The sequence below is a fragment of the Marmota marmota genome, unplaced genomic scaffold (assembly GCF_001458135.2).
Source record: "Marmota marmota marmota unplaced genomic scaffold, marMar, whole genome shotgun sequence".
NCBI classification, from domain to species: Eukaryota; Metazoa; Chordata; class Mammalia; order Rodentia; family Sciuridae; genus Marmota; species Marmota marmota.
In genome coordinates, this window is record NW_026000142.1 from 22,066,567 (window position 1) to 22,084,709 (window position 18,143).

At 40.8% G+C, this 18,143-nt stretch overlaps 2 protein-coding genes across 3 annotated transcripts in view; both read left to right on the forward strand.

Moving 5' to 3' along the window:
* The first annotated feature begins 321 nt into the window (after nucleotides 1-321).
* On the forward strand, nucleotides 322-2,773 carry Hilpda (hypoxia inducible lipid droplet associated). 2 transcript variants are annotated; one of them, XR_001503807.2, is made up of 3 exons: nucleotides 323-503; nucleotides 1,833-2,147; nucleotides 2,334-2,773. XR_001503807.2 is itself a non-coding variant. In XM_015488315.2 (2 exons), exon 2 carries the CDS (start codon nucleotides 1,901-1,903, stop codon nucleotides 2,093-2,095), a length of 195 nt encoding a protein of 64 aa, XP_015343801.1. In that variant the 5' UTR covers nucleotides 322-503; nucleotides 1,833-1,900; the 3' UTR covers nucleotides 2,096-2,773. The 2 variants fall into 2 exon arrangements, 1 of the variants encoding a protein (XP_015343801.1); XM_015488315.2 differs by having other exon boundaries at nucleotides 322-503; nucleotides 1,833-2,773.
* A 12,644-nt stretch (nucleotides 2,774-15,417) lies between these two features.
* Nucleotides 15,418-18,143, forward strand: part of Garin1a (golgi associated RAB2 interactor 1A) — an 11,630-nt gene continuing 8,904 nt past the window's right edge. The window contains exon 1 of the mRNA XM_015488314.2: nucleotides 15,418-16,458. Within this exon, the coding sequence (XP_015343800.2) occupies nucleotides 16,226-16,458 (233 nt within the window). The 5' untranslated portion in view covers nucleotides 15,418-16,225. The remainder of the gene's footprint in view (nucleotides 16,459-18,143) is intronic.

The following is an 18,143-nucleotide window of genomic DNA, read 5'->3' on the forward strand; positions in this document are numbered from 1 at the left end:
CAGGGGTCATCTGAGGTGTGCTTTCCGCGGGAGGTGGCATGCATTAATGTGTCTTCTGACTCCTTCCGAAGTTTAGGACAGGAGAAGGCAGGCGGAGGTAATGTACTCGACAAGTCCCACCCCGGCGGCAATGATTTGGAACCATTCGCCACACACTTTTAAGAACACGTCTGCCCTTAACCACCCAGGCAGCCTCCAACACCAGACCACTTCGCGCGGGGGCGGGGCCGCGGGCGGACGTGCGTGCAGGCCTGAGCGTGCGGACGCCATCGGCGCGTGCGTCAGCCATCGCGCATGCGTCAGCCTCTCGGGGGGCGGGGCTGCGGATATAAGAGGCGGGGCCGGGCAGGCTGACTGTTGGTATCTCGTGGAGTTGGGCTTTTGCTTTCCTAGACCTTAGTCCGTGGGACGCTCGAGCTGCTGCCGGTCGAAGGACTTGCCTTCCGATTCCTGTGCGACCTGCTGTGACCGTTTGCGGGCCACTCCCGGCCTTCCCCCTCGAGGTGAGTGGCTTTCCCGGCTCCCCGCCCCCATCCTCCGAGCTGCGTGCTGGGCTGGCCGCCTCGTGGACTGGGGCTGGGCCGCCAGGAGCTTTGGCTTCTTGTCTCTACCGGTCAGCCGCCCCAACCCGTTTTCCTCTAAAATGGACTGGGATTCCGGTAGCCCACCCCTTGCTTGCTGGTGTTTGGATTAGGCGTCCCTGTCACGCCCCCCCAAAAGCACCCTCAGCATATTTTTCCTATCCCAGCGTGTAGCTTGTTGTGTCGTAACTAACTGTCCAGTGAGGGCATGGTTTGAGTCTGTGGGGTTATCTTGTGGCCCTAGTGAAGCCAGATTTAAAGTTAGGTAGTCAGTGTAGTTAGGTAAATCGGGTCTAATACGGAGTGAAATCTAAAATGGAGGCCATGCTGGCAATGATTCCGGGAAAGGCAGGACAACTCATGGAATGTTAATGAAGTCCTGAAAAGGCCCTAGGCCAAAGTCCACCTCAAAGAAATGTCAATGAACAGCCCCCAGCAAAAAGGTGCTGACTCAGAAGTCCTTCCTGACCAGATTACTTCTTTGGCCCACCTGTGTCCCACCCCGCGGGCCTTCCCACCTACATTCCATCACTGAAAGAACTATAAAAAGGGGAGACAACATCCCTTCCACGGGTTCCACCTCTTGGGTCCCCTTCTTCCTCCGGGAGAAGTCTTTTCTGCTGTCCTTTAATAAACTTCTAATTTCTACTCTGACCTTGCCTCGGCGTGCTTCTTTGGTGTTATTCTTCAACATTGGGGAAGCAAGAACTCATCACCAGTCAACAGCGGTAACACTAGTACCTTCTGGGGTGCCTTACACTCTTAAGTATTCAGGGTATATTTCTTGAGTAAATGAACTGATAGATTTGACTCTTAAGGTTATTTTAACTTTCAAAAAATTTATGATTAACTGGAATCTAACAGTAAAATGGGAGAGACTTCTTGGTAAGTTGCCTTGTCTAGGGTATGTTCTTATATTTCCCCCTTTCCCCTGCAAGAAGGCTCTACCTCTGCTACAGGTAGCTGCACTGTAGCATAGGGTCTGTGCATTGTACCTGCCAAGAACAGTCTTAAAGAGAAGTAGAAGTTTTAAGTAGTACTCTTCAATTAGAGAAGCAAGTGAGGCTCTACAGTAGTGGAGTTTGCAGTGCAAATTTATGTACTTGGAGATTTTGTTGTGGGAAAACTGTTGGCCACTGACTCCCTGGCTGGCTAAGCCTCTCATTTACTCCTGGGAGGACAGAAGTGTTGGGGCATGATGTATGTAGATCTCCAAAGGCTGAAGATTAACCCCTTCCTTTCTTTCCTCAGGATCCAGAGACCATCCAGAAGTAGAAGGCAGCACTACTGCTCTGCAAAGGAGTGGGGTACTTTCAGCCATGAAGAATATGTTGATCCTTTACCTGCTAGGTGTGGTGTTGACCCTACTGTCCGTCTTTGTTAGACTGATGGAGACTTTGGGGGCCTTAGTGGAGAGCCCATTGCCAGGGAGTACATGGAACACCAGAGGTCAACTAATCAACACAGAGTCCCCCAAGGGCCTACCAGACCATCAATCCAGAGGGGTGCAGTAAAACCATCCTCTGCATCAGCCATACCTTGGAACATAGACCTCAGCAATGCCAGGCAAGTTTCCCATTTACTAGCAGGCAAGCTCACACCACCAGTGTTTCCAGAGAACTGTTGCTAGGCACAGACAGACCTGTTTGGATATGCTCCTTGCTCTGGGGGGTGGGGGGAGCCTGTTTAATGCACAGATGTGCATGGGTTGCCTATGGCTACGGGATGGAGTGAACTTGCCCTTCTCCCCAGGATCGGCTGTATGCTTTGCTGTCCTTCACTGTGTGGATCTTGACACATCTGAGATGTGGACTTGTGCTGCACTTTCAGCTGTTGGGAGATGGTGGTGTTTTCAATCCAGCATCCTAAACATCTGCCAAAGGTTTCTTTGGACATGAATGTCTTGTGGTCAGTTTATTTGGTGGTCAGTTTTTTCATCCTGAGAGCGCCTCTGTTTCTGGGTAACTATTAAGGTGTGTGCATTGGCTACAAGGAAGGAGATGATAGAATATCCACTGTTTAATTCTCATTGTCCTATATTTTTATAAGTTCTTTCTCCAACATAGAGTGCATGTGTTTGTGTATGTTGGTCTGAAGAGGGCAGTGGGATGACAAAGCCTGCTTAGAATGTGGGCATTTTGGCCACTATGTGGTTTAAATGAATTTTTTGATGCAATAAAGTTGAAAAAGTATTTCCACTGTGTTATTTTGACTTCTGACCTTGAAATTAGTGATAGGGAAGAGTTTTAATTCCTAGTCTAAGGATTAACATCTTAAAACTTCAGAACAGGAAAATGCTTAAAGCACTTTTGTTTAATCATAAACTTCTGAATTTGGGGGTGTGGGCAGTTTACTGCCCATATAACAACCAGTTATTAGAGTCTATGCTTGGACTATTACAGTTGACTGCTGCAGTCTGGCTGGGCACAATTCAGGAGCCACTTGTCAAAAGAAATTAACTTTATTTTTAGAACACACACACCACACCACACAGCTCCTCAGGAAAAACCCTGAGCCCAACTGCCACCACCTGCTTCCCACAAGCCTCTCCACCTCCCCGACTCCTCCTGCTCTTGAGGCTGATTGGCTGGGTCGTGTGGGCGGAGCCAAAAAAGTCCCCCAATGAGCAGCTCCATGGTCTGAAAGGGCCGGGAAACAGCCCAATGAGCATCACTGCAGAGGAGCCAATCAGTTGGCAGCTAGAAGTTTGCTGGCAGCTGGAAGTTTGCTGGGGCCCCTTTCCGCTGTGGCTCTCAACAGTTGACTATATCAGACTAATAAAATTCTATATCCATGGATTCAGCCAAGTGTAGATTAAGATTTTTGTTTTGTTTTGTTTTCAGTACTAGGAATTGAACTACCATTAAGCTGCATCTTAGCCCCTGAAAGTATTTTTAATTAAAAAATTGCTTCTGAACCAGGCACAGTGGTAAGCTCCTGTAATCTTAGTTCCTTGGCAAGCTGAGGCAGGAGGATTGCAAGTTTGAGGTTAGCTTGGGCAATGTGGACCCTGTCTCAGAAATAAATAAAAAGGGCTGGAGATGTAGCTCCAAGGGAGAACACCCCTGGATTCAGTCCCTACTACTGCCAAAAAGTCTGTACTGAACATTTAACAGATTTGTCACTCCTAAACAATATAGGATAACTACATGGTATATGGCATTGTAAGTCATCAAAAGATGATTTAAATTACATGGGAGAATGTGCAGAGGTTATATGCAAATACTGTACCATTAAATAAAACAGACTTAAGCTCTAAATGGGGCAGGGGCAGTCCTGGAACCAACCCCTAAAGATACAGAGGGACAACCACAGTCCTTTTTCATTCCCTTCCATTCCCTTTTTCCTTTTTTTGTGCTGCTGGGGATTGAACCCAGGGCTTTGCCTGTGCTAGGCAAAAACTATACTATTGAGCTATATCCTCAGCCCATTTTATTTTTTATTTTGAGGCAGTGTCTCACTAAGATACTGAATCTGGCTTCAAACTTTTGATCCTCCTGCCTCAGTCTCCCAAGTTGCTAGGATTATAGGAATGTGCCACCATGCTCAGCCTCTATTTCTAAAAAAAAAAAAAAAAAAAAAAAGATCCCTCTTCCAGGCCTCTCAACTTTAGTCTCTGGGGGAAAGAGAATTACCAGTCCAGGAGACTTTTTTCCTTCTATGTTCTTCAATGTCTTCTCTACGAAAATGACTGCTTTATTCTGATCAGGTGGTATCTGCATCTCACAGGTGATTGTTTTTGGTCTCTTATATCCATCATCACTCCTCCACATCCTGTCGCATGTATAAGTATACATTTATTCATTCTGCTTTTGGTAATATACCTATTTACACTCCCATCTGGGTGTATGCATTATTTTATTAATTTAATTTTACCAAAGAAAAGAATGGAGCATGATGTCCTCTGTTAAACCAGTTTCTCTTCCCGAGTATTTTTCTTTTTCTAGTTGTGGATGAACACAATACCTTTATTTTACTTGTTTATTTTTATGTAGTGCTGAGAATAAACCCAGCGCCTCATGCATGCTAGGCAAGCATTCTACCAGTGAGCTACAGCCCCAGCCCCTGAGTTTCTTAAATTTAAATGCCACTCCCTGAGAAACTAGTGGTTTAGGCATCAGTTTTATTTATCACACTATGGTAGTCAGTATGGGACTAGTAGACTAGTCCCTAAGAGGTTGGCTAGATTTATGTGACTTGTATTTTGTTAGTATAGTACTATAAAAAATGTAGTTGGCCTTTTATCTCTGATTTTAGGGCAGTTTCATGTGCTAATACCTGCCCTTTTCTAGATTTTTTTTTTTTTTTTTTTTTTTTTTGGTACTGGAACACACTGTAACTCTACCATTAAGCTGTATCCCAAACTCCTTTTATTGAGACAAGGTCTCACCAAGTCGCCTAGGGTGCTCTTGAACTTGTGATCCTCCTGCCTCAGCCTCCCAAGTTGCTGGGATTATAGGTGTTCACCGCTGCTCCTGGCCAGTAGTCTGATGCTTTACACCTGCTGACAAATAGCTATTTTAATAGTTTGTTGTCAATGACAACAAATAGTAACCCATATTCATGTTGCTAAAATTCTGTCTCTCCTAGATCTACAAGCTTGTTAGATAAAGTCACTGTAGGCTACAATTCTACCACATATTTTCCTACTACATAACAGTGTTTGTCATCCTTCCAGCCTCCAGCAAGATCTCTGCTGCCCTCTGTGTAAGTTAATATCATACATGTTACGGTTTTTTGTTTCATTTTGTTTTTTGTGACTCTGGGAGTTGAACTCAGGGCCTCATGCATGCTAGGCAAGCTGTCTACCACTGAGCTCTGTCCCCTAGCCCTTTTTAATTTTGAGGGTACCAGGGATTGAACTCAGGGGCATTCAACCACTGAGCCACATCCCCAGCCCTATTTTGTATTTTATTTAGAGACAGGATCTCATTGAGTTGCTTAGCTCCTAGCTTTTGCTGAGGCTGGCTTTGAACTTGTGATCTTCCTGCCTCAGCCTCTGGAGCCGCTGGGATTACAAAATACACCACCATGCTTGGCTCCTTTTTAATTATGAGATAGAGTTTCATCAAGTTCCTGAGGCTGCCCCGAATTTGTGGTGGTTCTGTTTCAACCTCTTGAGTACCTAGTATACAGGCATGTGTCACCACGCCTGTTTTATTTTTTAAATATCAATACCCCTCTCTAGATTCCAGTTTCTGAGTCAGTCAAGGACACATTAGGTTAGGTTATGCTGTAGCAAGAACACTAAAGTCTCAATGGCTTAAAACAGAAAAATATAAACAGCTCTATTTTGTATTTTATTTAGAGACAGGGTCTCACTGAGTTGCTTAGAACCTGGTTTAGTTGCTGAGGCTACCTAAGAATCCCCTCCTAAGAGGTGAAATTGGAGCCTAAGCAAGGCTATCCCCTTCCCCCAGGGCAAGAGGTCCTGCCACATCTGCCTAGTGGGATATCATCATCACTACATTGTGGTGCCTCCCATTCTTCCTCTTCCTCCTTTACTGCTTCAGTCTGTCATTATTCCATTACTGTGCAATTAAATATGGGGGGCACATAGCTTGTCTTTTTAGTTATAGATCTCTACCTCAAGCCTCATCTGAAACTGGTGGAGAAACTTTTGTGCATCACCCAGAGATTGTTATATTTGAATCTAATATTATTATAGCCAATTATTTAACCCGTCTTGGATTGTTTTCTTTGGGGGAAGGGTAGTGAGTATATGCCACCTGCAGGAGGAGAGAGTGAGCTGCATGATTATCAACAACAATCCTTAGTGGTAGTCTTTGGTATTTAAATACGTCTCCCATACATTCTAAGCACTAGGTAGATTGTACTTTTTGACCCCTTTCTGGTTGGATGGGGCCATGTAATTAATTCCTGACAGTGAATTGTGAGTGGAAGTGACTATATCAATTCTAGGTTAAAACATTTTAAGAGCTGATTCCCAAACCTGCAAGGCCGTCTTCCTTTGCCTCAGTGACTGGAATTGTTCCATCTGGAACTGCTCCATTAGGGTAGGTCCTGGAGTGGAGATGCCACAGAAAAGAACCCTCAATGGGGGGACTGGGGTTGTGGCTCAGCGGTAGAGTGCTCACCTAGCACGTGCAAGGCTCTTGGTTCAATCCTCAGCACCACGTAAAAATAAATAAAATAAAGGTATTGTGTTCAACTACAACTAAAAGATTAAAAAAAATAAAATACACCCTCAATGGATCCCTGATGAATACAATTACTTTGCTGTGTTAAGTTACTGAGATTTTGGGATTTGTTGCTGAGGTATAACTTTGCCTCTCTGTGCTGATAAATTGCTTACAGAACATTTCAGATGTCAGGCTTTAATTAAGACCCCCACTACTATTTCCTCAGATAATGTACACAAGGGAGTAGAGGGTACTGACACTGTGGCACATTCCTGTCATCTAAACATCGTGGGATGCTGAGGCAGGAGGGTCCTAAGATCAACCTCAGCAACTTAGTGAAACCCTGTCTCAAAAAAATAAAAAGGGGCTTGGCACAGTGGCACATGCCTGTAATCCCAGTGACTCGGAAGCCTGAGGCAGGAGGATTGTGAGTTCAAAGTTAGCCTCAGCAAAAAGCGAGGTGCTAAGCAACTCAGTGGGACCCTTTCTCTAAATAAAATACAAAAAAGAGCTAGGGATGTAGCTCAATGGTAGACTACTTGTCTAGCATGTGTAAGGTCTTGGTTCAATCACCAGTTAACCCTCTAAAAAAGATAGTAGAGCGAAATTCAGGTAAAAAGATGTACATAGTTCTGTAAAATAAATAAATTATATACACACACACATATACAGAAGGGTACAATAAAGTCATTTGCAGGCAACAGTAGGATGTTAAGGAAGGGTTTCTTAGAGGAGCTGAAATTTTTTAAATTGTTTTTTTAGTTGTAGTTGGACACAATACCCTTATTTTTATTTTAATGTGGTGCTGAGGATTGAACCCAGCGCCTCACATGTGCTAGGCGAGTTGCTGTACCGCTGAGTCACAACCTCAGCCCCATAGAGGAGCTGAATTTTTTAAAAAAATTTTTATTTATTTTTTGATATTGGGGATAGAACTCAGGCAAATTGACCACTGAGCCACATCCCCAGCTCTATTTTGTATTTTATTTAGAGACAGGGTCTCACTGAGTTGCTTAGCACCTTGTTTAGTTGCTGAGGCTAGCTTTGAACTCACCATCCTCCTGCTTTAGCCTCCCCTGAAATTTTTAAAATGGGTAGGCTTGTGGGCCTGCTGCCCAAGGTGAGTAAAGAGTTTTCCAGTAGAGGGAATAATGTGAGCAAAGCCAAGCAGATGAGACTATGCAGAGCACATTTTAGGAAGGTGCAAGTACAAATTTTAAATTTCTAAATTATTAGGTAGAGGTCGGAACTCTAGTGCCATCTAATGGACACTAAGGAAGAAGGGATTACTTCAAACATACATGCTGCAGATGCTTTCTTGATTTGTTTTAGAGAGGAGAATATAAAGGGCTGGAAGATATGATCTAGCCCAGTGTCATTCAATAAAAATACAATGAAAACCACATGTATAATTTTAAATTTTGTAGTGGCCATATTAGCAAAAAGAAACAGGAAAATATATTTTTAACACTTAACCTAATATGTTCAACATATTATCATTTCAACATATAGTAAATGCAAAAAGTCATTAATGGGGGCCAGGGTTGTGGCTCAGTGGTAGAGCACTTGCCTAGCATGTGTGAGGCACTGAGTTCGATTCCCAGCACCACAAAAAATAAACAAAGGTAAAAAAATATCCTACATTAAAAAAGTCATTAATGAGATAGTTTAAATTATTTTTTAGTGTACTAAGTGTGTATTGTGATGATGGGCATTTTACTCCTCCAATACATCTCCATTTGGACTATCCTCATTTCAAGTGCTCAGTAGTCACAGAAATGTGGATACTGTATTAGACAGTGTAGGACTAACCCAATCTTCCCATTTTACTGTTGGGGAAAAGAAGACACCAAGTGAATCAAATAGTTTTACTGAGCTAATTGGTGGTAGATTCTCAGTATGAAGCTCTATTTTCTACATCATATTTTCTTCTTTTTCTAGGACTCTTTAAAATGCATTATAGCAAAGCATATTAATAATAATGAACTTTTTCACTCTCGAGGTAATTCTTATGTGGGAATGTGTGGAATTCTAAAAAATAAATAAACCCTAAACCAGGTGAGGTGGCATATAAGCTGTAATCCTAGCAACTCTGGAAGCTGAGGCAGGAGGATTGCAAGTTGCCCAAGTTGCCAGCCTGGGCAACTTTATTTTGAGACTTTGTCTAGTGCCATCTAGTGAACACTGAGAACATTTGGTCTCAAAATAAAAAATTAAAAGGGCTGAGGAAGATAGCTCAGTGGTAAAGCACCCCTGGGTTCAAGCCCCTGTATTACAATCAATCAACCAATCAGTTTTATTGTAAACAAATTAAAATTCTAAACAGATATAACTTAAGAATGTGTGCTGCTTTGCCCATCAGCTATTAATAATGCATATACACTTGATGTACTTTATATAGTAAAAAGTTTGCCAAATTATAACTCATAACTCATCACTTGGATACTATTTTTTTATTGTTTCCTTCTAGACTTTTTCCATACACGTGGAACATTCATATATTGCTGTACTAGTATGAGTGCAATTTGGACTTTTTCCTTTTATTTAACACTGTAAATGCAGAACTAAATAATTGATTAAAGGTAGTTTTCATTTTATGTAGTGTGAAAAATCCTACCCTGAAGAACATACCTTCCTGTAATATAATGTTAAATAAATTAATACTGTGTTAAATTTTTAGGTTTTAGGTGCCCAGAGGTAAAAGAGATTAATAATCAGATGGAAGAATGCAGAGAAGATAAGACATTACCTTCAGAAATATGCTAAAAGTGTTTCAGAGGAAAACTAAATTATTATCCAGTAACCAAGAAGAAATTAGAGTCCCTCTCCCTTCTTATGTAAAGTTTTCCCTTTTCTTTAGGGCTTTTCTTTTCCTCCTCCTTTTTGGTTAATTCCATTTGTTTCGGTTAATATTTCAGTTTTCTGTTACTGTGTAACAAATTATCCCTAAGCTTAGCAACTTCAAACAATTGTTTTCTTATACAGTTGCAGAAGGTCAGGAATCTGGGAGTGGCTTAGCTGGGTGGTTCCAACTCAGCATCTCTCTTGACATTGTAGTGGTGCTGTTGGTCAGGATGACTGTCATCTGAAATCTCATTGGCCCCTAAAAGTTTCCTTTCTAAGGCCATTCATGTGGCTCTTGATAGGCCTTAGTTCTTCACTATGTGGGCTTCTCTGTAGGGCTACTCAAAACATGCCAGATGGTTTCCTCCAGGGCGAATGATGAAAAAGGAGCGAGAAAGAGAGAGGAAACCAAATGGAAGCTTCAGTGCTTTTTATTACCTAATTTCAGAAGAAACATCCTACCACTTCTGCTTAGTTTTTCAGTCACACAGACCAACCCTGTGAGTGAGATCTTAGTGACAACCAAAAGTTGGAGTAACAGGAGGTGACATCATTGGGGCCCTCTGGGAGACTGACCACCACAGTTGTCTTTTCCTTTTCAGATCACTTACAAAGATTTTGTTACCACAGAGATAGCTGTGGGTATTATCAAAGGGTACATGTTATACAGTCCTTTATTGTACAAAACTCTGCAGTGAAACAATGAATAGATCATTGCCAAAACAGTTATAAAGTGTAGAATTGGGGGAGGGGAAAACTAAACTGTCACAGGATAGGACTCTCAAAAGTCTGCCTGTACACACACATAAATGTGCATTAGGGAGAGATAAGAAGTGACCCAAAAATCTTCCTAAAGTAGTATTGTCTAGAGATTGATAGATCTAACAGCATCCTGAAACAGTGTTTCTGGGGTCTCAATAGTTATAAGAACTTGACAAAGTTGACAAATAAGTTAATCTAAAAATTATCAATTTTTGCAGGTTCATTTCAGTATACCAATTATAATCTTAAAAGAAAAGGGAGAAAGGATTGATTTTTTTTTTTTTTTTTTTAACCAACTGTATTCCCATTTGGGCTTTTACTACTGTAGAAATGGAAATACTGAAGTTCTTTTTTGAATGGGTATGGTATTGTGGGGTAAATCTGCAAATGATAAATCAATAGCTATGTTTTCCTATTATACAAGATATTCATGTGATATGATGTACTAATGCACACTGTGAACTTAGATTCTATTGGTTAGATGTGAATCTAAATGTTATTCATTTCCTTTTTAACCTTAAATATTTCCATATATAGGTTTTTAATAATAAACATCACTTTTATAGCATTTCAAGATATAGATATTGTTTTTCTTTTTTAGAGAGAGAGAGAGAATTTTTTAATATTTATTTTTTAGTTTTCGGCGGACACAACATCTTTGTTTGTATGTGGTGCTGAGGATCGAACCCGGGCCGCAAGCATGCCTGGCGAGCGCGCTACCTCTTGAGCCACATCCCCAGCCCCTAGATATTGTTTTTCTTTGTTTTATTTGGTACTGGGCATTTAACCCAGGCACATCTCCCACCAAGCTACATCCCCATCCCTTTTAATTTTGCTAAAGTGCTAGGCCGGCCTTGAACTTGCAATAATCCTGCATCAGCCTCCCAAGATACTGGGATTACAGGTGTGCACCACTGGCAAGATAAAAACTATTCTTAAATAATTTTAAAAAAAAATTTAGCTATAGATGGACACATTGCCTTTATTTATTTTTATGTGGTGCTGAAGATCCAACCCAGTACCTCACACGTGCTAGGCAAGCACTCCACCACCAAACAAAAGCCCCAGAAATAATTTTATTCATGTTAAATTTTTCTGATTTCAAAAACAATGATGAAATTGATAGTGTATTTGGGAATTGTAGAAATCTGGGAAAGTCCCAATGTTGAAAATGAGGATTCCGATTCAGATCAGCTGCACCCAATTGTACTAACTTTGTATCATCTTCACATTTGACAATTATAGTTAGAGTCTTCTTTTTTGGTACTGGGGATTGAACCACTGAGCTACATACCCAGCCCTTTTTATTTTTTATGTTGAGACAGGGTCTTACTGTGTTGCTTAGGGCCTTGTTAAGTTGCTGAGGCTAGCTTCAAACTTGTGATACTCCTGTCTGAGCCTCCTGTCTCTGAGATTACAGGCATGCACCACTGTGCCTGGCTCTGAGTGCTTCTTTTATGATCTAGCGTTAGTAATTTATTTTATGACTAACTTTTTTTTTTTTGCCATGCTGGGGATTGAAACCAGAGCCTTGTGCATGCAAGGCAACCAGTCTACCAACTTAATTATATCCCTAGCCCTAGGACTAACTTTCCTTGAGCTGTTATTATGAAAGTCTTTTCTCTGCTGTGAATTTTATCCAGGCAGAGACAAGGAACCAATTGCAAACAATTGCTTGTCTTACTGAAATTTTTTTAAAAACTTGCCAAATATGAAGTGTCTTACTATTCAAACTTATCTTTCAAATTCTCTGTGTTAGAAATATCCCATTCAGGGCTGAAGGGGTGGGGCAGGAATAGGCAGTGGTAGAGCACTTGCTTAGCATACCAGAGACCTTGAATTCAAACCCCAGCAAAGGAAAGGAGGGAGGGAAGGAGGAAGGAATTATTTCCTTCAAACTAACCTGATCAGATTAGGAAATACTATAAATCCTTAATATTTAAAATGGTATGGTACTATACTATAAATGGACAGATCAATGGAATATATAATTGTGAAATTGGGCCAATAATAGGACTTTTGATTATGATGAAGGTGACATTGTTCTCTTAAATCTCAGTGAGATTTAAAAAAAAAAAAATCTTTATTTATTTTTTATGTGGTGCTGAGGATTGAACCCAGTACCTCACACATGCAAGGCATGCACTCTACCACTGAGCTACAGTCCCAGCCCTCTCAGTGAGATTTAAACCACAATCTGCTCATTCCATCCTCCACCAACCTTTCTGGTCCCCCTTATTCTGCTTCTCCAATCCCCCACTTTTTACCCATATTTCATTTCCTAACTTCTACATAATTATTTGTTGTGTTTATTTTTTATTGTCTGAATCCCCTTCCAAAAATGTAAACTTTTTGTTTTGTTTTCTTTTGTTCAAGCACCTAGGATGTAGTAGCATGTAGTAGGTACTCAGTAAACTCAATGAATGAATAACTCTCAAATCAGTGACAAAAATATGTAACTTACTATACAGTAAGGGTGTTGGACAATTAATTGGTAGCCATCTGGAGAAACAGAAAAAAAAATGCATTGATTATAAACTTCACATGACATACCAGGAAAAGAATCTAGATAAATTAAAGGCATATAGAAAGGTAACAAATATAAAAGTAATACAGAAAAGCATGGGGAAATTATTATATAACCTTGGAATGAGAAAACTTCTTCAAAATATAATACCATAAATAAAAAGATTAATAAATTTAATTACCAAAATAATTCCACCTGGCAAAAAACACTGTAAACAAATTCAAAGACAAATTAAAAACTAGAAAATAATGCAATTCAGTTTACACACACAACAAATTATGTTTCCAATATAAAAAAGAAGGCCTGTAAACAGAGAAAAAGAAGACCAGTAATGTAATAGAAAAATTGGCAAATGCTATGAACAAAAATTAATGGAAGAAAAAAAAGCAAGTAGAAAGATGCTCAATTAAAATCACATTGAGATGTCATTTGTTTTGCCTTTCAAAGTTCAAAAGTTTGATGATCCACAGAGATAATGGATCTATAGATATGAGCTGTCAAACATTATTAGTGGAAATGTGAATTGGTGTAATGTTATAAACATCTTCCAAAGGATGAAAAGAAAATGACAACTTTACCAAAGGCCAAATGTTTTCTCTGTTAAGCAGATGCTAATCCATAATGCAGGTGGGGGGTTGGGTAGGGGAGAATGAAGGAACTCTGGATTGTGCAGATGGGAGTGAGGGGAGGGGAAGAGGGGTTGGAGAGGGGAAGGGCAGTGGAATGAGATGGACAGTATTAACCTATATACATGTATGATTATACTACTGCATCATGTACAGCCAGAGGAATGAGAAGTTGTACTCCATTTGTGTACAATGTGTCAAAATGCATTCCACTGTCCTGTATAACTAATGAGAACAAATTAAAATAAGAATGACAACCACCATGGCTTTGTTTGGGGGAAGGTTAGTGGGAACTAGGTCAGGGACAGGGGTGGGAGGGAGCCGACTCTTCTCTATCTCCCCTTTCAGGCTGTTGGATGTTTGTACCTTATGAATGTGTTATCTGCTCAAATTTTTTATTTTAAAAATAACTATAATCAATCTTTGCCAATTTCTAGTTTCTGGAATTTTTATTGGGACTTTATTCAATCTACAGATCAACTTAGGGGAGAATTGACATCTTAATACTGAATCTTCCAACTCCTGAACAGAGTATGTCTCTTTTGGCTGTGGGTCAGTGATTTTGTGTCCATTTCTGACTAGTCTTGGTCTGTTGATTTTTTTTTTTTTCTTACATTGTCTTTATTTGGTTTTGGTAATGCTGGATCATAAAATGAGTGCTATTTCATTTCCCGAGTGTAAAATTGATGTTATTCATTCCTCAAATGTTTGGTGGACTCCTCTAGTGATGCCATATGGACCTGGAGTTTCATTTGTGGAGAGATACTTAATTACAAGTATTGTGTGAATATACATATTTATTTGATTTTTTTTCCTAAACAAATTTAAAAAGTCAGCCAAAGGCTGGGTTGTAGCTCAATGGTAGAGCGCTTGCCTAGCTTGTGTGAGGCACTGGGTTGGAATATCAGCACCACATATAAAAAATAAATAAAGGTCCACTGACAACTAAAAAATAATATTTTTAAAAAGTCAGTTAAAAAATATATATATATATATTTGATACTGGGGATTGAACCCAAAGGGACTTTACCCCTGAGCCACATCCCTGCCCTTTTTATTTTTTGAGACAGGATTTCTCTAAGTTGCTCTGAGCCTCACTAAGTTGCTGAGGCTGGCTTTGAACTTTCAATCTCCTTTCCTCAGCATCCCAAATTGCTGGGATTACAGATGTTGACCATTCTACTTAGCTTAAAATGTTTTTCTTAAGACAGTTTTACTCAATTGTATGTGATGGCACAGAAATAGAAAGTCTAAGTTGTCCATTTTTGGCATAAAGTTACTGGAATTATTTTCTTTTCATACTTTTAAAATACATAATATCCATAGTGATATTCCCTCTGTCTTTTAAACTGATAATTCGTATTTTCTCTCTTTTCTAGATCACTCTAGCAACAAACTTTTTTCAATTTTTATCAATTTTATTGTTCTTTTTTAAAAAATCAACTTTTGGTTTTATTTATTTTTCTTTGTCCATTTCTATTTCATTGATTTATATTCTTTATTTTTTTACTCTTTCCATTTAATTTGTTTAATGTTTTCTTTTTAGCTAAATTTTATATGGAAGCTTAATTAATTTTTGAACTTTTCCAATAAGACAATTAAACTATAATTTCCCTTCCTAAGTACTGCTTTTATTTCAATTCATGTTTTATGTTTTCATTTTACTAAATTCAAAATATTTTAGCTGGGCTTGTGGACTTGGGAGGCTGAGGCAGGAGGACAAGTTCAAGGCCAGCCTCAGCAACATAGTGAGGCTCTAAGCAACTCTGTAGACCCTGTCTTAAATTAAAAAATGAAAAGGACTGGAGATATAGCTCAGTGGTAAAGTACCTCTGGATTCAATCCCCAGTACCCTTTTTTTCCTCTCTTTCCATATATATTATATATAATATATATTTTTATATATTTTATAATTTCCCTGGTGATTTCTGATTTCTTCTTTGATGATGAGTTATTTAGAAACGTGTTATTTTATTTGCAAATACTTTGAAGTTTAAAAAAGAACAAAAGTTTTTTTTTTTTGTGATGGAGTCTCACTATATTTGCCAAGGTTAGCCTCAAACTCTTTGGCTCAAGTGATCCTCGTAACTCAGCCTCCCAGGTAGTTGGGATCACAGACACTTGCCACTGCACCTAGCTTCCTTCATGACCATTTTGAGTTGGCTCCAGCCTAACGCTGTGCCAAATACTTCTTCCTTTGTCCACTGTTTCTAAATAAATGAGCCTCTTTGTTAATAGCCTGGTAATTAAAAAATAATTCTCATTTTATCCCATGAGATGGGGTAGGAAAAATGAATTCCATTCTCCCACCCTTAGACTCATCTGGGCAGGTCAGAGCCTATCTGAGGTGAGCAATTCAGTCAGAGTTTATGTGAGCAGTTTCACTGTGAGGAGAGAGAATTAAAGCCTGTGGGTGTCCCCAGACCCTTTCTCGCTGTCCTGGCCAACTCACTTCTCTCACGGTATAATCTTGGGAAGTCATTTTCCTCCTTCTTAGAGTAAGACTGAATGTTGGAAGAGTGGAAAAGGCTCCGTGACTGGTGGTTTGTAGCCAGTAGAGAGAAGGACAAAAGGGTCCTGCATATCCGTCATGCTTCCTGTCCTCTTCTTTTTCCCTTTCCTGTTGTTGCCCCTCACACTCCCTGATGTCATTCCTGCCATTGTGAGCTGGCAGGCCCTCCAGGACAGCCATAAGGAGGGAAGGAGGTAGAGCTGCAGGAGGTGGGGGAAGCAGTGGTCACAATGGCAACACCTTGGAGTTGGGCTGGGTCTGCAAGGAGCCCCAGAGATGTTCCCCAGCCCATTCTTCCCAAGAACCCAATGAGTAAAATTAGGGGCCTCCCTCCTAAGGTCAGGGAACCAAGCCCTGGAGTAGCACTTGGGGTGGAAAATGGCCTTCTTTGTCGATTGATTCATTCTCCAGAATTCAACTTATTCTCCAACTCAGTGGTGTTTGAAAGCAACTTTATCCAGGTATCTCCATGGCTGTCAGGGCCACCTGTCTTCCCCTTCCTGAAACTGTTCCTAGGGGTTGTTCACAAGATGCTGTGGACTTTGAAAGCCCTGGGGTGGAGAAAGAAACCACCAAAGCCAGAACAAAGCAGAGGATCTGGGTCCCAAGTTCAACTTCAGTTTGTGCCTACAGCATGAGAGAGCTCCCTGCAGGCATGTGCTTTAAGGAACTAGACTCAAACCTTACAAGGAAGCCAGAGCTGTCTCCAGGTAGGACCACAGGTGCCCTTTCTGGGCCATTTGTCTGAAGTAGATGGTTTCAGGGAATGGAGGCCATTTTTGGAGACCCTGCTCTGAGATCCAGCCTCCTCCTTCTAAGATAGTTTAGAAACATCTATTTGAAAACAAGGCCCCTGGGCAGATTGGTCTTATTTAGATTTTGCCAAGTCCCCACAGAGAGGTGATAATGACAGTGGAAGTGTGCATTCATGGCCTGGGGAAGCATGGAGCCACTGGGAATAGTGTGAAGTGGTTGTTTGAATAGGCATTTGTTATTACCCAGGTCCTGCCTGACCTCCACAGACACTAGCCTGGCCCTGTGTGTCTATGCTCCATTGTAGTGTGATAAAACCAATTAGCTAGGAAGCACATTCTCAAGGCCTATTGCATCCAGGGCAGAAGGTGCCCAGAATATCAGGTGGTGTCTTGGGCTGAGAAAGCTTATATGTTTGGCCTACCCATTATAAAATGCTGTCTAAGTAAGCTCAGTGTTGAATAGTTTGGAACAACTGATCCCCAAGGCATGAGCACAGAGAACAGGTACCTGGAGCATCCAGAGCACCCCCTTTGAACTTAAACAGTTGGAAAAAGCTTTCCAGAAAACAGTGTTGTGAGTCACTCTTTGAGGTATTGCTGAGTCTTTGGTGAGCGGAAGAACAGGAGTGGGATGTATCTGGCACAGGAATTTCAAAGTACCTGGGTCAAGGCAGGAAGGCTGGAATTCACAGAGAGTCTGCAGGACCCACCCAGATGAAGTGAATAAGGGGCAAGGAGTTGTAGGAGAGAAGGGGGGAACACCTGGAAGGTATGTCAGCAGCTTAATTTGGGGATTACTCACAGAACAACAAGCTACTTCTTATTGCAGTTCCAGAGTGGAGGAGCTGTGCTCAGGGGTACTGGTGCTCTCCAGGGGGACATGTACTTGGGGTCAGCTGGTAAGCCCAGGCAGACCTCATTGCTAACACTCTCATGGAAAAGGAGCATTAACATGGACTTGGGATCTGATTTCTAGTCATTTCTCTTTGGATGTGGTGTTTTGGCAGCAGATTTGTCCTCTTAATATTTTCTAGTTGGTCTAATATTAAAACCATTTGGAATCTCTGAATGGACACCAGGTGGCCTAATAGGCAGTAGGAAACTCAGAATGTGCCAGGGAAGATGGACCCATAGCAGAAGTCAAAGTTTACTTGATGTGATTGAGCCCGAGATTAGTCATAACGCAGTGGTGCTGCCTCCTCTGTCCCTGCTCTCCACATCTCCACCTTCACCTCAGAGCAGATTCAGCTTTTATGGAACACTACTTTCAATATGTGCTGTCCTCTGTTTTGCAGGGGATACAAATTTCATTCTCCAACATGGGCTCCAAGAAATGTCCCTTTTCCCCATAACATCAAACTTCATGTTTCTTTTTTTTTTTTTTTTTTTTTTT